General features: G+C 36.9%; 10 protein-coding genes and 2 non-coding genes across 14 annotated transcripts; 4 read left to right on the forward strand and 8 right to left on the reverse strand.

Moving 5' to 3' along the window:
- Nucleotides 1-470: 470 nt before the first annotated feature.
- Nucleotides 471-1387, reverse strand: F14D7.8 (PBPe domain-containing protein). The gene is made up of 2 exons (NM_074145.4): nt 705-1387; nt 471-643 (listed from the first exon to the last, which is right to left on the reverse strand). The coding sequence occupies exons 1-2, from the start codon at nt 1378-1380 to the stop codon at nt 555-557; spliced, it is 765 nt and encodes a 254-aa protein (NP_506546.1). The 5' UTR covers nt 1381-1387; the 3' UTR covers nt 471-554.
- Nucleotides 1388-2281: 894 nt separating this feature from the next.
- On the reverse strand, nt 2282-2928 carry F47B8.1 (DUF2700 domain-containing protein). Its single transcript, NM_074146.4, has 2 exons — nt 2496-2928; nt 2282-2442 (listed from the first exon to the last, which is right to left on the reverse strand). The coding sequence occupies exons 1-2, from the start codon at nt 2923-2925 to the stop codon at nt 2351-2353; spliced, it is 522 nt and encodes a 173-aa protein (NP_506547.1). The 5' UTR covers nt 2926-2928; the 3' UTR covers nt 2282-2350.
- Nucleotides 2929-4450: 1522 nt separating this feature from the next.
- Nucleotides 4451-5217, reverse strand: F47B8.2 (DUF2700 domain-containing protein). The gene is made up of 2 exons (NM_074147.2): nt 4763-5217; nt 4451-4702 (listed from the first exon to the last, which is right to left on the reverse strand). The coding sequence occupies exons 1-2, from the start codon at nt 5214-5216 to the stop codon at nt 4611-4613; spliced, it is 546 nt and encodes a 181-aa protein (NP_506548.1). The 5' UTR covers nt 5217; the 3' UTR covers nt 4451-4610.
- A 2335-nt stretch (nt 5218-7552) lies between these two features.
- F47B8.13 (Skin secretory protein xP2-like) lies at nt 7553-8323 on the reverse strand (the record flags this gene model as incomplete). Its single annotated transcript, NM_001028772.2, has 1 exon — nt 7553-8323. One exon carries the CDS (start codon nt 8321-8323, stop codon nt 7553-7555), a length of 771 nt encoding a protein of 256 aa, NP_001023943.2.
- On the forward strand, nt 8071-8220 carry F47B8.16. The gene has a single exon (NR_069944.1). It is a non-coding gene; the product is annotated as an Unclassified non-coding RNA F47B8.16 (non-coding RNA).
- An 814-nt stretch (nt 8324-9137) lies between the features above and the next one.
- On the forward strand, nt 9138-9905 carry F47B8.14 (Skin secretory protein xP2-like; the record flags this gene model as incomplete). The annotated part of the gene is made up of 1 exon (NM_001028773.1): nt 9138-9905. One exon carries the CDS (start codon nt 9138-9140, stop codon nt 9903-9905), a length of 768 nt encoding a protein of 255 aa, NP_001023944.1.
- A 53-nt stretch (nt 9906-9958) lies between these two features.
- Nucleotides 9959-11595, reverse strand: F47B8.3 (Glutaredoxin domain-containing protein). The gene is made up of 4 exons (NM_074148.4): nt 11368-11595; nt 10662-10920; nt 10442-10615; nt 9959-10391 (listed from the first exon to the last, which is right to left on the reverse strand). The coding sequence occupies exons 1-4, from the start codon at nt 11466-11468 to the stop codon at nt 10071-10073; spliced, it is 855 nt and encodes a 284-aa protein (NP_506549.1). The 5' UTR covers nt 11469-11595; the 3' UTR covers nt 9959-10070.
- A 524-nt stretch (nt 11596-12119) lies between these two features.
- Nucleotides 12120-13265, reverse strand: F47B8.4 (Glutaredoxin domain-containing protein; the record flags this gene model as incomplete). Of its 2 annotated transcripts, NM_001269649.4 has the most annotated exons (4): nt 12121-12519; nt 12564-12743; nt 12789-13041; nt 13086-13265. In NM_001269649.4, the coding sequence occupies 4 exons, from the start codon at nt 13178-13180 to the stop codon at nt 12199-12201; spliced, it is 849 nt and encodes a 282-aa protein (NP_001256578.1). In that variant the 3' UTR covers nt 12121-12198. The 2 variants fall into 2 exon arrangements, with proteins under 2 accessions (NP_001256579.1, NP_001256578.1); NM_001269650.2 differs by lacking the exon at nt 13086-13265 and having other exon boundaries at nt 12120-12519; nt 12789-13034.
- A 149-nt stretch (nt 13266-13414) lies between these two features.
- Nucleotides 13415-14056, reverse strand: F47B8.18 (Skin secretory protein xP2-like; the record flags this gene model as incomplete). The annotated part of the gene is made up of 1 exon (NM_001380813.1): nt 13415-14056. One exon carries the CDS (start codon nt 14054-14056, stop codon nt 13415-13417), a length of 642 nt encoding a protein of 213 aa, NP_001368102.1.
- On the forward strand, nt 13854-13911 carry F47B8.17. The gene has a single exon (NR_069945.1). It is a non-coding gene; the product is annotated as an Unclassified non-coding RNA F47B8.17 (non-coding RNA).
- A 330-nt stretch (nt 14057-14386) lies between the features above and the next one.
- On the reverse strand, nt 14387-16468 carry F47B8.5 (Methyltransferase FkbM domain-containing protein; the record flags this gene model as incomplete). 2 transcript variants are annotated; one of them, NM_001269652.3, is made up of 7 exons in its annotated part: nt 16305-16436; nt 16071-16205; nt 15653-15772; nt 15073-15144; nt 14859-15009; nt 14744-14814; nt 14387-14699 (listed from the first exon to the last, which is right to left on the reverse strand). In NM_001269652.3, exons 1-7 carry the CDS (start codon nt 16413-16415, stop codon nt 14412-14414), a joined length of 948 nt encoding a protein of 315 aa, NP_001256581.1. In that variant the 5' UTR covers nt 16416-16436. The 2 variants fall into 2 exon arrangements, with proteins under 2 accessions (NP_001256581.1, NP_001256582.1); NM_001269653.3 differs by having other exon boundaries at nt 14412-14699; nt 15073-15150; nt 16305-16468.
- Nucleotides 16469-17697: 1229 nt separating this feature from the next.
- On the forward strand, nt 17698-18672 carry pepm-1 (Aminopeptidase N-like N-terminal domain-containing protein). Its single transcript, NM_074151.4, has 3 exons — nt 17698-17968; nt 18141-18445; nt 18492-18672. Exons 1-3 carry the CDS (start codon nt 17758-17760, stop codon nt 18606-18608), a joined length of 633 nt encoding a protein of 210 aa, NP_506552.1. The 5' UTR covers nt 17698-17757; the 3' UTR covers nt 18609-18672.
- Nucleotides 18673-20063: the final 1391 nt, after the last annotated feature.

Consider the following 20063-nt stretch of genomic DNA (forward strand, 5'->3'; position numbering starts at 1 on the left):
TTCGGAAACGGTAAAAAAATTTCAAACTCGCGCGTGGAATTGTAGTAAGCGTTATTCTTTCATAGAATGCGGGTCTGAAACAGTTAGTGGAACATGAAGCATGAGAGTTTCGACATTTCTGAAACGTCTTTGCTCGTAAACTGAAAGATCTATCCGGGCTATAGTACTAGACGGTACACTGATATTTTACTAAGTTTTCATCCAAAGATTTTCGTTGATTTTATGTACTAAATTATTATATGTATAATTTTTTATTATATTTTATGTACTGCTCAATTTTAGGGCAAAAGTTGGGCTGAAAAAATAAATTCTTGTCCGTCGATGGCAAAAGTTGATGCAGCGCTTTGGTTTAATCAGTCTATTCCAATCGAAATCAGTATCACGGTCGTCTTATTTCGGTTGTTTTGCTTGTTACCCACTTTATAACACTTTCTGTAATTTTAATTAGCACAAGTTCCACATGAAATGATTTTGGGATAACGTCGATTTTATTTGAGTTGTTTTTATGAGAACATTTAAAGAGATCAGGAGAATGAGAGATTATTTCATAAAAATTAGAAGTTTGAGTAGTTCTCCTCGGTCGGTTTGACAATCACAGCAATGGACCAAAGTTGTTTGAGCATAGCGTGCTCGAGGTAGATCACTGAAAATGCTTGAACATTAAAGTATCACATCAACACAAATCTTCAACAACTTAAACTCACGTCCGTATAGCATGTAGCAGAAGAGCCCCATTCCTAATCCAGCGATAAGTCCATACATACACTCATCATCTCTTCTGACATCCTGGAGAATCTTCTCAAAGACGACTTTGGAGGCGTAGTTGTCCAAGTAAATTCTGCTTTGTTCCATTAGTTTGAAGTCTGAGTGTTGTGGCATTTTCAAAAGTTGTTTTCTGGATATATCACACAGAATCATGGAATTAACTTTGTTCTTGGTGAAATCGTCTCCGAACACTTTGAAAAGTTGATGCTTGATATGGACGTCGATTTGGGCAGCAGTCTCATTTCCGAAGGGTTCGTTGTTTCTACCGAGTACCTTGTCGATCATTTTCAACACTTTGCCTTCAGTTATTCCTGGCAAGATTCCAGATGCCTTGCAACTGGCCAACATTACAGGAAAAACCAAGAAGATGGCAAAGTACAAGAGGACGTAGAAGTAGACAATGTTCGCGGACCAGCGAAGACTACGTTCAGTGTTGTTATACACACCGAACAAGACAATGGCATGCAAAGCCAGATGAACAAAGTTATTGGCTCGGATGAGTATGCGCGGCTCAGCACAAACAAAGTACGAGAATGTGAGCAGTCCAACCAATGAGTAGATCAGAATGATCTTGCGGGTGCCCGCTACCTTACAAGCATGTTTCTCGATCCCCATTCTGAAAATCTTAATTAGTAAGATGTATTGACACAACTGAAAACATTCAATCGCAAACAGAAAACAAATCAAAATCATAAGTATATTTTTTGAAGCACTCTCGTGTACATATCGAAGTGGAGAAATGAGAGAAAACAGAAGACAACTTGTAATGATGAGTGTAGTTGCTATAGAAACATCAGTAAACAATCTAATGAGCGATGGGAAGAGTAGAGCTCAGTCAAAAAATCATCATTTTATTCTCAAAGTCTCTCAGAAAAGCCATTTTCCGGTCGATAATTAGGAGCTGTGAGCTTGATGGAGCAACTCACACACAAAGCGAGCGTTGTGGGAAACAAATTGCTATGAAAGAATTGGGGACAAATTGAGGGGCTCATAATCAGTTGGAATTTGAAGAAACTAGGTGATTTTTGCGATACAGTCTTCCAATTATAAACAACTCGTTAGTTACTGGGCTGGTTATTGCAGATTTTTCCCGAATAGATTACAACAACAGATTTCGTAAATTAACTGGAATTTCAGATCATTTTCTCTTTTCCGTTTTGATCTGAATTGCATTGCCTTTTTTTTGCAAGAGATTGAATGTGCTTAGAGTTTGTTTTTTTTTGTAATTTTTTTGTTGTAGAATGCGAAATTTCCAATTTTCATAGCTTCGTTGATAGTCGCTCGGCTCTTTTTCCTAGTATGATTCAATCTCCGAGAACAAACAAATTCAGCTATGTGCTGTGATTGTTTGTCCAAGTACACTTGGTTAATGCTATATTTTTCAACCATCTCTGAAATTTCCGGAATAATCTTGAAACCAGTTTTTTTCTCACAAAAATTTTACTTTACGATGATTCGGATTTTGCGATAGCCTAGTGAACCAACCTTACGGAAAATGCTGAAATATATCATTTCGAGTTTATTGTTTCAAAAATAAACACAAAATCAACATAAAAGCGAGTGTATTCTTAAAGCTTCTATGGGTTTATGCAGTAATGTATACATTTCCTACAACGTTCTCAGTTGACTTGGCGTATTTCCAGAGACGGTTGATAAGAACATACTTGAGGATTTCAACTGAAAGTTTATAGTTCAACATTTTTTTGTCAAAAAAAATCTATGAAATTTACCTCCGACTGCCAAGACTAATACAAATTCTGCAACATATCCTGCCAATAATCCCTTTTGAAACATTTCCTCCTTTTCATATTCAGTTTTTGAAAGAACGTTTTCCAATTTCAACCGGCCAGAAGCAGCTAAACTAGCGAAAAGAACAGGCCAAATCATGAATTGAATCACAACAAGAACAACTACAACGGCGATAATTCTCTGAGACCATATCAAGGCTGGCTCATTGTTCCAGACGGCCCCAAACAACAAAAGGAGATTGAGAAATAGAAAGAAACTATCGAATACACGGGATACATCGGTGGATTTACTCATATTAGCAATTCTACTGACGATTGTCAAAACTGACAAAACACATACAAGTGGACGAGCTGGAATGCAGCAGAGTTTTGGAGACTCGAGACCAAGTGGTGGGATGTTGGAGTAGTCCATTCTGAAATTTATAATTAAACAAAGGGCACAGGTGCAAAAATATACAGCAAGAAAACAAAAGGAAAGATTTATCTATTGGAAAGCAACTGAAACAAAAAAATTTTCATCAAGACTCGCACATTTCATATTTATACAAGTACCTCACGTCCAGTCAACACGATCCTTAACATACAGTTAGCAAGAATTGGAAATTTTAAAAGCTTAGCAATGTGAGTGATTGTGAGATAAAACAGGACAAAAAAAATGGATAGGTGGGCTTTGTTGGAAGGACTTGGTTGAGAATAAAGGGAGTAAACACTTTTGCTTAACCATCACGATGAGGAATAGCAGTTGCCGAGGGTAATTTATTTCTGCTCTTTCAAACCGGCAAGTCGACTCTACAGCGTGGCGCACAATTACCCGCACAAAAATATTGTAGTGTAACTTTAAAACCGGACGTCAGAAAAACATGAAACTCAACAAAAAGTTTATTCATATCCAAAACAACATAACTTGATTAGTCATGCTCCATGCGACCTTCTTTCTTAGCCATGGCATCTCGAAGAAGTCGCGGGTAGCCATCGATGACTGTACGCAGGTACTCCTCCAACAAATCGCCCCATTCCTCGATCAAGATCTTCTTCAGAGCCACAATACTTAAGTGAGGTTTGGTATGGACCTTTGCCTACAAAACCCCTCAATTGGAATAATCCAATAGGTTGAGGTCCAGCGATGACGGTGCCAGTTATTCTTAAGAATGAACGCGGTAAAATGAGTCTCGCATCAGCTTTGAGGGAGATTGGCGGTGTGCCGTCTTGCTGTTATACCCAATGAACTCCATTAAAGTGAGATGATGTCCATGGGATCACACTCTTCTCCAAAATATCAAAACTCACAGGTCCACGTTGATTTTCACTCCTTTATTGACAAAAACAAGGGAGATTTGACATTCGGACTTAGTGGTACGAAACAGAACGGAGTGAGGTGAAAATTGACGAAATCGTGGAAAACAAGATAATGATCGAATATTTGTATGGCGCATCTGCAATGTTTCGTCCCTGCATACGTGGTGCCGCTGCAAACTTTTGTGCGGGTAATAGTGCACCACCCTGTAATGCAGGTGGTGTACTTACTTCGTACTTATGCGATATATTCATTTTTCTTATACCCATAGTATAGCTCATATTCTCGTAAGTCTGTCGTATGTTATGTCGCATGTAAACCGTAAAAAGACAGCCTGGCACCACATGCTTGTATGAATTAATCTTCGAAAATAAAAAAAATTAGTTACGAACTAAATGGCCATTTTTCTAAAACCTGAATTTTCTAATTTTTTATTATGTTTTTCTTTTTTGACATTCATACTTTTCTGTCATATCAGAATATTTTGAGAGCACATATATTGTATTTGTGTTCCGCTCAAAACATTTCAATTTCAACTGACAATTTCAGAGTAGTGTTCCATTGCTGAAAATCTGTGATGACCTAGTTTGAGACAGCTTCACTTTATTTTCTATATGACATCACGAATTCCAAAAATTGAAATATTCCATGACGAGTTTATTATTTCAAAAATAAATACAAATTTGACCGAAAAAAGCGAGTGTATTCTTAATGCTATTGTGATCAAGTGAGATTTTGTCAGATTATAGTATTATTTGAAGAAAAAGGTGGAGAAATGTACATGAAATGGAGTTTCTGGGGGTTTATGGGACGATGTACTGATTTCCTCCGATGTTCTCAGTTGACTTTGCGTATTTCCAGAGACGATTGACTAGGACGTACTTGAGGATTTCAGCTGAAAGTTTGAAGTTTAATTTTTTTAAAATTTATTTTTGAAAGTAATCACGAAAATTACCTCCGATCAACAAGACAGTTCCAAATTCAAGAGCATATCCAGAAAGCATTCCACGATAGAACATCTTTTTCTTTTCCTCTTGAGTTTTAAAAATAACATCCTCCACCTCAAACATGGTTTTATTTGTATCAGCCAATCCAGAAGCAGTGAAACTGGCAAACATAACTGGCCAGATCATAAACTGAAGGACAGCAAGAACAACTGCAATTGCGACAACTCTCTGGGACCATTTCAAGGCTGGCTCGTTGTTCCAAGCGGCTCCGAACAATAGAAGAAGGTTGAGAAAGACGAAGATGAGATCAGTGACACGGTCTCCCCAATTGGTCGAAATAATGATGAGACCGATTCCACGGGCGGCACCAAGAACTGACAGGACACATACAAGAGGACGAGCTGGGATGCAGCAAAGTTTTGGAGGCTCAAGACCTAGTGGTGGATTGTTGGAGTAGTCCATTCTGAAAGTCAGGTTATAAAGACGTTTAATGAAAAAAGAAATTATTATGGAAGAGCAAGAAAATCATAATCAAAAACACATGCAAGATGAATGATTTGTTGAATTGTTGTTATATTGTGTGGCGCACTTATGATCTTTTGTAGAATGCATTTTCATGTTTTCTCATAAAGGGCGGAGCCTTTTTTTCGTCTTCCATTTTTGTGGTAAGTTAAGCGAAAGATCGTCATATCTTTTCATATTCCTCATAGAAAATTTTTATTTGTGAGGAATAAAAAATCTTTCTGACGGTCTTCTGCGGCGTCATCTTTTTTTAATCGAGATCAAAATTTTAGTCTGAAGAATTGAAGAAGACATATGCCGATTGCTAATAAATTGCAGAAAAAAAGTTTTAGGCTCTGACTTCTGAAAATATCCAATATTTTATCGATTTCAAAAACTCTGGTTCAACACCTTTGCCATTTATCGACTGAAACTTCGAGAATTACCAATTGCAAACACTTCTGGCCTCTCACAGCTTTGAAAATTGCCTATTGTTAAAGTATTCAATTGTAGCTCAACAACTGGCAAAAAAATAAGCTATTTAGCAAACAACTCTCAGCTCTAGTCAACACGATGTACCCTTATCGGAACGCTAGCAAAAATTTAAAATCATAAAAGTGAGCAATACATATGTGTGGTGTGAAGTAAAAAAGACAAAAAATGGATAGAGGGTGGGTTTTGGAGGACTTAGTTGGGAAAACAGAGGGGTGTGACCTAGAGATAGTGGGACACAGACCACAAAGAAATTTTCGGAGTAAACACTTTCTGTTGACCACCACGTCATGGGAGAGAACAGTTGAACACCAAGGTTTTTCAATGGGAATCTTTTAAAATAGTTGAAAATTGAGATGATATAGAAGATGCTTTGGGGATAGCGAAACAAAAATTCAGAATAAATAGGAATGATTTTTCGTAATTTTATAGTCATTTTGTTTATTGGTAGTTTTGTTTTTCATTTATTTCATAACAGTGCAAAATGTGACTCATGACGTGTTTAGCATTATGTTCATGAAATATAAAATCATTGATGAAAAAGTTCAAAACGCACTAGTACTGCAAAATGTTTAAAATTCTGGAATATCAACTTTTCGAATTCAAAATTAATTGTTTTTGAGTTAACGGGTTAACTGATTTCCTAGGCTGTTATCGCATATTTATACAAAAAAGAGTCTGCGCGTTGTTGCTATGGAAACTGATTTTTGTTCTGTTTATCAGAATAGAAAGGATTATAGAGCATAGTGTGGCTGATACAAAATACGAAAACAAAAATAGGAGTTGAACATTCAGTTGAATGACTCGACTGTTTGTTTGCAAAAGAAAGTGCAAATCTTTGGCGCTGATCTATTATGAAATATTGAACACGGGAAACCAGAAAATAAATGAGATTTACAAGTTTGTGGGTTTTGTTGGGTTTATATGAAATCACAAAAATAGGTTGAAATCCTTAACTATCAAAAAGCCTGTGATCAAAGTATTCAGCCCACTTATAAACATCTCAAAAACGAAAAAGTAAATAAGATGAAGCGGAAGAGTGTGGGAGACACCCGCATTGATAATGTTGTGATCAGGATAATTAATTATCAAACTTAATAACTTGTAAGTTAAGTTGCATTAAAAAACAGTATTGTATCTCTCCGCCTACCAAAAAAAGTACAAAAACTACTACTGTTTAACCCTCTTATTGCCCAATTTCACTGCAAAAAATTATCTTGGCTCCGTAATTGCTACTTGGGGAACATGGGAAAAATTGTTTGAAGTTGCCGCACTTTTACGGCTTATATCTCGACTGTGTTGAGTGTTAACAAAACATTTCCATCTGTCAAAATGTTGAGGAATACTTTGCACGTATGCATTTTGTTAGTTGGCAATTTTGCATAGTACTGCAGACAATCGAGACATGAGCTGTCAAACTATAACAAGGGAGGGCAAATCTAGTTGGAAAATCCGGTAATATGAATTAGAATTTGAGAGTGGGTAAGAAATTGGTGGGAAAAAGCTTGAAACTGAAAACAATATTGAAATTGATGTTTGAGGTTGTACTCCTTTGAAGAAAGATGCAAACAAGAAAAACAACATGCATTTGGTCTATGAACCTCTCCGTCTTCCCTCCGCCTCTTTTATTTCCCTTCACCATTTTTTTTGCAACAAAGCGCATTTGGACTAAAACTATCCGATCTTGGGCAATGTTAAAAAGATAGTGTTTCAAAAATCAAACGTTTATTCAATTGAAACCGTAAAAAAACAAAAACCAGTTAGAGTTGGAAAGATCGGGGTAAAGTTGAAAAAAAAAACAGATTTTAGACAACGAGACGAGAGAATCTCATAATTTTCTTGGCTGGATAAGATCCACCACCTCCGGCTGGGGCAGCAGCACCAGACGAATAACCACCGGCGTCTGACGCTGGTGCTGGGGCAGGTGCTGGAGCGGTTTCAGGTGCTAGTGCAGCTTCGGGTGCTGGAGCTGGGGCTGGAGCTGGTTCTGGAGCAGGTTCTGCTGGAGCAGCTGGAGCGGCACCTCCTTCAGCATAATCACGAGCAACTCTTCTCTTTTTGGCTGGATAAGATGCACCACCGGCTGGAGCAGCGGCGCCAGCGGAGTAACTTGCGCCATCGGCTGCTGGAGCGGCGTCAGGTGATGGGGCTAGAGCTGGTTCTGCTACTGGGGCTGGTGCTGGAGCGGCTTCAGGTTCTGGAGCTGGAGCTGGGACTGGTTCTGCTGGAGCAGTTGGAGCAGCACCTCCTTCAGCATAATCACGAGCAACTCTTCTCTTTTTGGTTGGATAAGATCCACCACCGGCTGGAGCAGCTGCAGCGGCATATCCTCCGGCGTCGGCTGCTGGTGCTGGGACGGCTTCTGGTGCTGGTGCTGGAGCTGGTTCTGGAGCCGGAGCTGGAGCTGCATCTGCAGGTGGAGGAGGTGGTGGAGCTTCTACCCCAGCTCCTCCAGAATATCCAGCTTCTCCTCCTCCTCCTCCTCCTCCTCCTCCTCCTCCTCCTCCACCGCTGGCATAATCACAACTGATCGAGCAGACCATAGCAGACAAAGTCACAATAAGAAACAGCTTCATTTCTGAAAAATTCGAAGTGAAAGTTTTGAAAACTTCAGTGAAACTCACTTTGATGTGAAGAAATAGGAAGATGGAGAATGTAATGATACTTTTCAATTTCAACTTCCAACTTTTATACCGGGCAGCTGAAGAGAATGCGGAACACCTAAAACTAGTTCCTAGGGAAAAGCCAGTAGCTGCAAAAATAGAAAAAAACAACATCAATCTCAAATTTAACAAAAGGAATACAAAGAGAGAAAACACATTGTAAAATAACCGTGCTTTGTGAAACGAAAAACAAAACAAATTGAAAGATTGTGATATTGTAACTGTAACGGTTTTGCAGAAAGAGGATAATCGGATTTGAACAGATGCCTGTTTTAAAAATTGCATTTTTGTAATTATTAATACTGACCAGTCATTTTTAGGGTGTTTATAAACAATCTATGCTATGAAAAATATAATTTCCTGGTAGTCAAAAGTAGAGAAATGGATTGGCCAAATCTGACCTCACTTAAATTTTTGGAATTTTAATGAGGCATTGGCGACAGTCCCGTTGGTAATCTCCTTAATTTATTTCAATGCGGATTTCCAAATGTACTTTGAAAATATATTTTTTTAAATTCTCTTGGTAATTTATTTATTTTTCAGCTTCATCTGTTTTTGTTTTAAACTAATAGTTTCTCACTTTCATTTTCACAACAAAATCAAGTTTTGATTAGAAAGAGAAGTAGTATATAAACAGAAAAGACATCGAGAACGGCATCACTTCACCTTCTAATTCCAAGTGAGTTGGGACTTTTCAGATTATTCAACTAAATATTAATTTCCAGATATGAATCTCTTTTTGATCTTCGCTGCTTCTACTTTAATTTTCTCTGCTCACTGTCAGTATTCAAGTGGCGGAGGAGGTGGTGGTTACTCAGGTGGTGGAGGTGGTGGAGGAGACGCTGCTCCACCTCCTCCTCCACCTGCCGATGCCGCACCAGCTCCAGCCCCAGCTCCGGAACCAGAAGCCGCCCCTGCAGCACCAGCAGCCGATGCCGGAGGTTATGCCGCTGCTGCATCAGCCGGCGGTGGATCATATCCAGCCAAGAAGAGAAGAGTTGCTCGTGACTATGCTGAAGGAGGAGCTGCTCCAGCTGCTCCAGCAGAACCCGCTTCAGCTCCAGCTCCAGCACCCGAAGCGGCTCCAGCACCAGAACCAACGCCAGCTCCAGCTCCAGAAGCCGCTCCAGCTCCGGCACCAGATGCCGCTCCAACAGCCCCAGCAGCAGGCGCAGGTGGATATTCCGCCGGCGCAGATGCTCCAACTGGTGGTGGATCTTATCCATCCAAGAAGAGAAGAGTTGCTCGTGATTATGCTGAAGAAGGTGCCGCTCCAGCTGCGCCAGCAGAACCCGCCCCAGTTCCTGCACCAGAACCAGCACCAGAAGCCGCTCCAGCACCAGCACCAGAAGCCGCTCCAGTTCCGGCACAAGATGCCGCTCCAGCAGCCCCAGCAGCAGACGCAGGTGGATATTCCGCCGGCGCAGCTGCTCCAGCTGCTGACGGATCTTACCCGACTAAGAAAATGATGAGATTTTCTCGTCTCGTTATTTAACTGACACTTTTTTATATCCCCATGTATCTCTCTCACTGTAACCGGTTCATAATTTTTACGGTTTTTAATAACTTCATTTCATTAATAAATAGATTCATCATGTGAGTTTTACGAGGTATTCGGAGTAAATGAGGTTTGTAAAAAGATCAGGTAGAAAATAGTGATTCAATTCATTGTGTAGACCTTGGGAAGCTTCGGAAGCAAATTTTCTAGATTTGACAATGGTTCAAAAGCTCCATCAACGAACAGCTGAGGGAAGGTTTCACAATCTGATAATGCTTTTGAAATAAATCGAATTTCAGAATCTGTGGAAACATCAAATATAGTGTAATCTATTTGATTATCACTGAGTGATTGTATTGTAGATAGAGTTTGCTCATCCTCAAGATAATTTACAAAAAGAAGAACTGGTTTCCGGAAGATTTTGTAAATTTTAGCTTGACCATTCTCCATTTTTGAATTATCATTTCGAATTTCACTTTCTTCCTGAAAACATAACTTTTAAAATTGTACATGAATTTCAGTTCAGAACAAACCTCCCTTTGAGCTGTTTGTTTTGTCAATTGATCTGGAAAATTTGTGGCTTTTCTGCTAACGGGTAGTTTTTCTGGATTTGCAGTGTCTTCTTCCAAAGTTTCAAAAGTTGGAACATCAAATGGGTTAAGCTTGTTAATTAGTTTCTCAACTTTTTGAATTGAGAAATTGTCTCTCTGGAAATTTAATGATTGAAAATTTTAAGAGAATGTTTTAACTTACCTCTAGTTCATTTATTTCCAAAACGATCAGATTCAAAATATCGTCGAACTTGTCCAATTTTCTTTTTGCTAGCTGTGAATTTTGCAATTCAATGTACTCCGAAGCCACGTTTCTGAGGTCTTCAATCCTATTCTGAACAACTGTTACAATGATCTTCAATGCTTTCAGGTCATTCACAAATTTGTCTTCATTGGAATCCCAAAATTTGAAGACACTTTGAAACTGGAGAAATTGAATTCGCATTTGGATCATTGCATCTCTGAAAAAAATTTAAATTTGTTCAGTGTCTAATTTCATATTTTAATAAAAATTATGGTTTCCGCAAGTTTTCGCAATTCAAAATCGATTAATTATGAATGTGAGCAAATCTTGAATTTCACAAATGTTCCGCGTTTTTCAACGGAAAAATTACGGTTTCAGGCAAAATTTGTATGCTAAAATGAAATATTTTATCGAAAAATACAAAACATAAAATTAGGAGTGGAATTGAAATATTCAACTGAAATTTCGGAATCAAATTTCTTGGTTATAATTTGAAAATTTGGACTTACAATTAATACCTAATTGAATTTTTCTTATTCCACCTCAGAATTTCAGCTAAAAGAGCCTTTTCTAATCTGAAACTTACTGTCTGAACATCTTAAAAAATTTAAATTATTTCGCAACCGTCACTAGTTTTTCATGTTTTAGGGAACGTTTCTCTCACCTCAAAACTGTGAGTTTCACACCTAAATCCTCTTCACCAGCTTCACTTTCCAATTCGGGTTTCAGTTTCTCCGGAGACTTTCCAAAAACTCCGCGCATCATCGTTTCCTAGAAGGACGAAGCAAAAGAAAGAAAAAATTAAAATTGGTTGGCGAAGAATAACTAGTTCGAGAAAAAAGCAAACATATAAATAGTGTAAGAGAACGGAGACGCAGTGTTTCATAGTCAAGGCTTTTTCTCTGTTTCTCTTCGATTTATATGGTGCATCGGTGAGGAACAGGAGGATGGCAGAGAGGCTAGAGATGCCATGTGAGAGGGATACCAGGGTTCTCTGTTCTCAGATATGACCAAAAAGTCAGAAAGAGAATTTTAAGAAAAATGAGATATAAAATTACTGTTTCAATGGCTTTTTAAGCACAGCTCAAAAATGGAGGATTTTTTCAAAAAAAATCTTTCAAACGCCAAAATGTTCCACAAGTTTGTCTACATGATTCCTATTGAGGAAATCTCATATCCAAACTCTGGAAAAAGTTCAAGCAGCTGATATCTCGCGAGTCATTATTTGACAATTATTTTTGAAACTTAAGAATAGTTTTTTTTAAGAGTAGAGTTGCTTTAATAAAGCACAAATAAAAACGTTCTAACTACATTTTTACGTACGTCCTTTCGGAAAATCTTGCAGAATTAACGAAAAACTAAAATCGATGAAATTCGATAGCAAATCATATGAATGAATAGTTTTTAAATATCATTATTTTTGAAAAAATTTATTTTAAATTGATAATAAAAAATAAACAATACATATACATATAGCTTAGAAATTGTGTGATGCTCAATTCATTGTGTAGACCTTGGGAAGCTTCGGAAGAAGATTTTTCAGAATTGGCAATGGCTCAAAAGCTCCATCAACGAACAGCTGAGGGAAGGTTTCACAATCTGATAATGCTTTTGAAATAAATCGAATTTCAGAATCTGTGGAAACATCAAATATAGTGTATTCAATTTGATTATCATTGAGTGATTGTATTGTAGATAAAGTTTGCTCATCCTCAAGATAATTCACGAAAAGAACAACCGATTTTCGGAAGATTTTGTAAATTTTAGCTTGACCACTCATCATTCTACAATTATCCATTCTGATCTCATTTTCTTCCTGTAACATAATTTTGTAGCAAACTGTAAGAGATTTAAACTCACTTCGAGTTGAAAAGTCTCCCTTTGCGTTTTAATTTCTAGTTTTTCAGGAATATTTCCCATTGATGAAACTTGAGTATTCAGTTCTAATACGACGCCTTGAATATTTTCGTAAATTGGCACGTCGAATGGATTGAGATTGTTGATTAGTTTCTCTACCTTCTCGATGAAAAAATTTTGGCCCTGAAATTCTATTCTTAAATTTCTAAAAAAATAAAAAAACATTACTTTTGCTTTGCTTATTTCGAATGCTATTTTATTCAATGTATACTCAAAGCTATCAATAATTGTCTTCAACATCTGGAGGTTCTTGATTTTGAAATATTCTCCAACTATCAGCTTTATATCGTCAATTTGGTTTTGAACGACTATAATTATAACATTGAGTGACTTCTTTTCGTGCTCAATTTTGGCTTTATTCTGATGATAGAAAATACTTTGAAAATGTAGAAACTGAACTCGTAATTGAATCATTGCATCTCTGAAAATGTGCTTTCTGGTGAACGCAATATGTTTCCTATATACCTTAAAACTGTAAGTTTGACACTGAAATCTTCCTCACTTGAATGCCAAGCAGCTTCATTGAATTCTTCTGAAGAGCTTTCAAGATAATTTCCCATTTCAGTTTAGTAGTTTTGAAGTAAACAACAAATGTGTTGAAATGGAACACAAAACAGTCAGTGTGCAGTATTCAAGTATTCAACTGATAAGAGTATCACCTGGTCGAGCAGCAAAAAGTAAACAGCACATGCGAAATGATAGAAACATTTTATTAAAAGTTGATGTCATTTGAACCGTAAATGAAAATGAACCAGTTGGTAAAAGCAAGATCGAAAATGTAGAATAAAAAGTTTTCAAAAAACGAGACGGGAGAAGCGCATCATTTTCTTGGCTGGATAAGATCCACCACCTCCAGCTGGAGCAGCAGCACCAGAGGAGTAACCACTGGCATCTGATTCTGGGGCTGCTGGAGCAGGTGCGGGGGCAGGAGCAACCTCAGGTACTGGAGCTGGTTCTGCTGGAGCGGCATCTGGTGCCGCAGCCGGAGCGGCTTCTGGTGCTGGTGCTGGTGCTGGAGCTGGCGCTGGTTCTGGTGCTGGAGCCGCTTCGGGTGCTGGTGCTGGAGCTGGAGCTGGAGCTGGGGCGGGTTCTGCTGGAGCAGCTGGAGCAGCTTCTCCTTCAGCATAATCACGAGCTACTCTTCTCTTCTTGGCTGGATAAGATCCGCCACCGGCGGGTGCAGCCGCAGCGGCATATCCTCCAGCGTCAGCTGATGGTGCAACAGGTGCGGCTTCTGGAGCTGGAGCTGGAGCTGGAACTGGTTCCGGAGCTGGTGGTGGAGCAGGGGCTGCATCGGCAGGTGGTGAAGATGGTGGTGCAGCTTCTCCTCCACCACCTCCACCACCTGAGTAACCACCACCTCCTCCGCCACTTGAATACTGACAGTGAGCAGAAAAGATTAAAGTAGAAACAGCGAAGATCAGAAGGAGATTCATACCTGGAAATTAATATTTAGTTAAATAATCTGGAAATCCCAACTCACTTGATGAGGAATTAGAAGGTGAAATGATGCCGTTCTCGATGATTTTCTGTTTATATACTGTTTCGCCTTCCAATAAGAACTTGATTTTGTTGTGAAAATGAAAGTGAGAAGTTGAAAATGTAATAAAATTGAAGAAGCTAAACAAGGAAAACAAACAAATCGCTTCAAAAATTATTGCAGGCTTTGTTAATTTTATTTTTGCAAAGACACTGAAAATTGAAGTTTTTTTTTTGAAAATTGTGAAAACAATATTAACTTAAAGATCTTCACGAATTGCAGGATTTTTTTAAACTATTTATTTGAAATTCCTAATATTTACGCCGACAAAAATCACTGTCAAAATTAAACATATACATTCTCATATGTATCACTTCTTCGGTTCGAAAGATTGCAAATCGTTCTTCCTTTATCAGTGTCTTCACGAAATGCATAAATCGTTCGTAGTGTAAATTATTAGGACCCGTTTCTGATAGATGAACTTCTAAATTAACTTGACAGAGTTCTATTCCATTTCTGTCAAAACTTCCGTCTTTCTCGAAAATTTCAAAAAGATCGTATTCGGCACCTTCGGAGTCCATCCACAAATTGTCAATTGTCTGAAATAATAGTTTTTGAAACTTAGAAAAGTTTAAAACCATACCTTCAATTTTAAAAGCCTTTCCACAAAATACATCATGTCTACATGAATAACACTTTGATTAAAATATTGCCCTGAAAATTTGAATAATCATCTCAAATTGTATTTCAAAACTTTCTATTTATCAAAACACTGGCCGTGGCATATCCTGGATTTTTAGCAACTGCAAATGGAAAATATTTTCCTATTTGTGGGTATAAATGTTCATTCACTTCAGTCATTGGGTCGGCACCGTAGAATTCGACGGTTTTTCCGAGTTTTCCCATTTTCTGCAATTTTGGCTCAATTTTCCAAAATATTTGTCAGTTTTTTTTTTTCAAATAAAAACACACCCTTTGCCATCTTTGCTCTCCAGTGATGTCTTTTCCAATTCCGATGGTTACAAATGTGTGTCTTTCATCATTCTGGAACTGAAATTAGTGTTATTGTTTTGTCTTGACACGCTCAAAAAGTACTTTACTGAACTGATTTATTTTGGAAATTTTTGTATATTTTTTCAATTTCTCTTTTTGACTTTTTATTTCCTTTGAAATTCATCAATTCCCATCTTACAGGAAATTCAATGTAACCAAAAAATCTTTTTTTTTTCAACTTTAAACTACAGTGTATTTTTTTTCTATACATTTTTAAAAGATGGCGAATTCATTTAAATAAATAAAGCTTCTCCAATTTCATAACTTCTCATTCACCTTTTCAAAATTTTCGATTCCTATAAATAATTTCCATTTCCCGCTTAAATCAGCCGTTGCTTTTTTCCTTCTGTTATAAGTTTTATGTTCCACGAAAAATGAGGCAAGCCTTAGAGATAACATCTCACTGTTTCAATGTTATCTGATCTGTTTTCTATGCACCTTAGCATAACCTGATTCCACGTGTTGTGATCATACGGTTTTTCAAAAAAATAAAACTCACATTTTTCGGCAAAATTGCAACTTTATCCTCATCCTTGTTTTTCAGAGTGATGAGGCCAAGCTTGTCGATTTCAGCGTCTTCGTCGCATTTTTTGGTTAACTTTGTAAATTGAGTCCAGAACTGAAAATAATTATTTGGAAAGTGAATTTAAAAATGACTACTGAAAATTGTTTTAGTAAGTTCACTGAAACATTTCAGAAAGTATTTCAAAATGTTTCATATTAAACTAAAAGTTAAAAAATGTAAAAAAATTGATTTTCTAGCTGAAAATTATTTTTAGTTATTTTTCAACTTTAATTTGGAACATTTTTAAAACTTACTGTATTTTTGAAACAGTTTCATAGATATCATTACAGATTTTTTGTTACTTTAAAAAAACTTTCACTATAGCCTTTTACTATAGACTATAGCCACATACCTGAACAGGATCATCAATAACCAAGAGGCTCCACTTTGCACAGTCCAGCCATTTCTTAAAAATTTCCTTCTTATTCGCGTCCATAAAAACTGTTTGAAGGTCTTCTTCGTCTGCGGCTTCTTCTCGAACATCTTCCTGAAAATTTCTATAAAGTTTCAATGTTGAACCGTTTAATTGATATTTAAAAAAATAAAAACTTTGTTGGAAGGCTCAAAAGTTTTGAAAGAATCTTACCAGATAAGCAATAAAAACTTTGTAACAAGCTAGAAATAATGTGAATAAGAGCAGAATTTTAACACATCGTTGAACTTTATTTTTCGTCGTTTTCATGAGAAACTGCGACATTTGGGAAAAAGATGTGTGGATAAGAATTCCGTTGCCAATTCCTACATATAAGCTATTGTATGGAGAACGGAAAAAGGGGTGGAGATTATAGGGGAAAACACATTCAATATTGATTCAACATTAGATTGAGAAGTTCAGGTGAACGAAAGAGATCAACAAGGAATATCAAAAGTTCGGATTATGTGTGTGCCATTTTCACGCCTTTTTTGGGACTTTTACAAAATTTTAAACAGAAATTGACATCCGGTTTTGGAAGATTTTTATAACCTGGAATTTTTTATCCTTATCGATCAAGAAATGCAATTCTACGGGACTGAATATAATGGAAAATACGCTGAAAGCATTTTCTTCAACAATTTCAGGGTAAATTTTATTCAGTTTCCTTGTCTCTCTTGTCTACTTTCTTAATGAAAAACAAATTTATTTTTTTGATCTTCAATTTTTTTTTAAATTTTAAAGGATATTTTATTAGCAGCCTCGCGATTGTTTTGGCAGTTTTTCGCGATTATATTCATGAAGGCGTAGGGAAGGTTACTGTGTATGAGAACCGTCTCTCAAGTCGTCATTGTTTAAGAACTGAATGATTTCTTGTCAGAAACTCAAAAAAATTAGAGTGGTATTTCACCCTACATTTGGTAAGTGAGAAAAACTTTATGTGGAGAGTACATCTTGTAAGGAAGCGTCGAATCCATTTTTAAAAATTATTCGATTTTTGATGTATTACAAAAAACATTTCGGTCAATCCTTTCAAAAGTTTGGCAATAAGCCGATCTGCAAAATTACAGCCTTGGGTAAGGACTTGTCGTAATCTTGGTAGACTACATAAAACTTTTTTTCAACGATGTGCCCATGCGCCCACCACTCTTCCGTATTTCTATTTAGTTTGAACATATAGAAAAAGATAATTGACGTATTAGATTTCTCTGATCTTTGTAAAAGATAATTTTTTCTCAATTAACAACATTGATGACGTCCATTAAATCCTTACAAAGTGTATGCGATATGTCGTTTGCTTTCCTTTTCAGGCTACATACGCTTTTTTTCGAGAGAAAGTTATCTAAACTGAATTGAAAAAATTAAAAGAAAGCTGTTTTCAAAAATTGAGTTTTCGCGATGTTTGCATTGTCAAAAATTCGAATGTCCAAAGTATTCAGTTATTATTGTTGTTTTTGGTATTGTTTTTGATTTACCAACAACCAAAAACCAAAACTGCCTGCAATCTTTTTCCATTTCTCTTATTTTGTTGCATTACCACCAACAAGTATTTCTCACACACATTTTCAATCGTAAACGCCTTCTCATTTCCATCTATTCTCATTTCAGTTTGACCTTACAACTAAAAATGTCAGAACTTCTTACTACGTACAGGCCAATTAAAATTCTTCTCCAACTTGATCCCAATCTGGGAAATAACTCATACAATGGTAGAGTAAAAATCGATTACGAGTTCACAGGAGAAACATCGGAGATCAAAATTCAAACATCTAGAGATTTTCAGTGGACTTCTGTCAGACTTGCCACGTTTTACGATTTCAATGAAGGATGTCCTGTGTGTAAGTTTTTAAACTTAAGTCTATTTAAAAGATTTGAATCAGTAAAATTTTGATTAATGTTGAGCAATCAACGTCCAAATAAAAAATGTTTTTAAGGCAGTCAACCTTTTTGGTAAATTGCCGAATTTTTCAAAAATGTGGACTTTTGTTTAAATATTTTTCCAAATTTCAGATGCAAGTGTTGATTGTGAAAACTATGTCCATGATGCCGAATCAGAGATACTGACTCTTCCATTGGGAAACCCCCTCACTCCTGAAACTACTGAAAATGGATTCTACATTGAATTAGAATGGACTGGACCTATAAATCCTCAGGGAGAAACTACTGGACTTTATGCAATTGATGAAAGTACTATTGAAGCAAATATGAAAGATGGGAATGCTCATAAAGTATTTCCATGTTATGAGGGAGGAGTTTCTGCAAAGTTCTGGCTGACTGTGATAACTGATGAAAGAACTAGAGTTGAAACTAATATGGTATGCTTTTGGAAAAGCAGAGTTTTGATTTTGATAAATGTTTCAGGATGACGCTGGGCACGAAGAATTCGAAGGAAGAGTGAAGAATAACTTTTTAAAAGAAGAAGAACTTACTATTGAAGATGTTTACATTTATGTCACACCAATTATCGATATGGAATAGTGTTTCCAATTTTTTTTGAACAATTAATTTACCGAATCAATGAATAAGTTTTTTTATTCATATATGTATGTGTTCCCTGGATGTTTCATAAGTATGACAAATTTACTAAATGTTCACGTGTGCTTGGGGGGTACGTATCAAGAAGTTGCTAGTTTCCGAAAATTTTTGGACTTGGCGTTTTTTTCTGATTTGTTAGGGGTCTCGAGTTAATCGTCCTATGTGGGTGAACTTCATAAAAATATTTTTTCTGCCTCTTCCTATATTAAATCCTGAAATTGCATTCTTGACAGAAATAAAAAATAAGGGCACGTTGTCGTAATGGGGTGTCCCGAGAAATGTGACTGCACTTTGAGAGCTTATATCTTGGCTTAGGGTTGGCGGTTTCTTGAGCAATTTGTTTCAATAGCTTATAAAAATAGCGCCTTCCATCGTCATCATTGTGGGGGAGCTTTTGGGAAGGCTAAAACACTGATTTGAGCGGAATTCTGGAGTATGGTCGAAATGGATGTATTCTTTGTACTGACGAATTTCATGTTTTTTCAGCCCCAAATCTTCAGTTTTTCTGACATTTGGTTCCAATTTGTGCGCAAGAGAGAACTTCGTATTTCCAATTTTTTGAAACTATTTTGAAAAAAATTGGCGCACTTTCCAAAATGTAGGCCATCATTCAATTTTTGCAAAATCAAAAAGATTGATTAAACGTGAAAAACTTTTCTACCACTCTCTCTCTTTCTCTATTTTTGGTGATGAATTCGATAATTTTCATTTCTTATTTTTAATAACGTGAGGAAAACTCAATTTTGAAGACTTTTCGAGATTTTTACTTTTTCCCTAATCTAATTGAGGGCCGCACTTTTTGAACATGTTGGCTACTTTTAACCTGACTTCCAGCAGGACAGGCTGGAGGCCTGCAATGCTATTGTATTTCACTCAAACCCAAAAATCAGGGATTAGGGCCACCTTCTTACTCTTTGAAACTTTAGGCCTTTTCTATCCCTACACCCAGCAGAGCAGGCTGGAGGCCTTCTCTGAGAGGTATGTTTCTATAACTACGTATGTTTTTGGAAAAGTAATGAAAAAGGTCACCTAGGTCAGTTAACCGGATTGAGGGCCAGAGGCCCGAATACACAAAACGTATTGGACAGCCGTTAAGCCTATACTGAGCCCAAAAACTCGAGTTGAGAGCCACAGGCCCGAATACACGAAGAAGTGTTGGAGATCCGTCAAGCCTATTCTTAGCATAATAATTCAGTTCGAGTGTCGCAAGCCCAAATAGACGCAGATGCGTTGGACAACTGTTAAGCCTATTTTAAGCAAAAAAATTTGAAAAAATTTTTATTTCTAAAATTAATATTAAACTAAATTTGGCCGGTCTTGACAAACTTCAGCACATTTACTTGGCATTTACTCAACACTTGACTAAACTTTAGCGAATAAAGCGAATTATTCTTGAGT

Source organism: Caenorhabditis elegans, chromosome V, assembly GCF_000002985.6.
Source record: "Caenorhabditis elegans chromosome V".
In the NCBI taxonomy this organism is placed as follows: domain Eukaryota; kingdom Metazoa; phylum Nematoda; class Chromadorea; order Rhabditida; family Rhabditidae; genus Caenorhabditis; species Caenorhabditis elegans.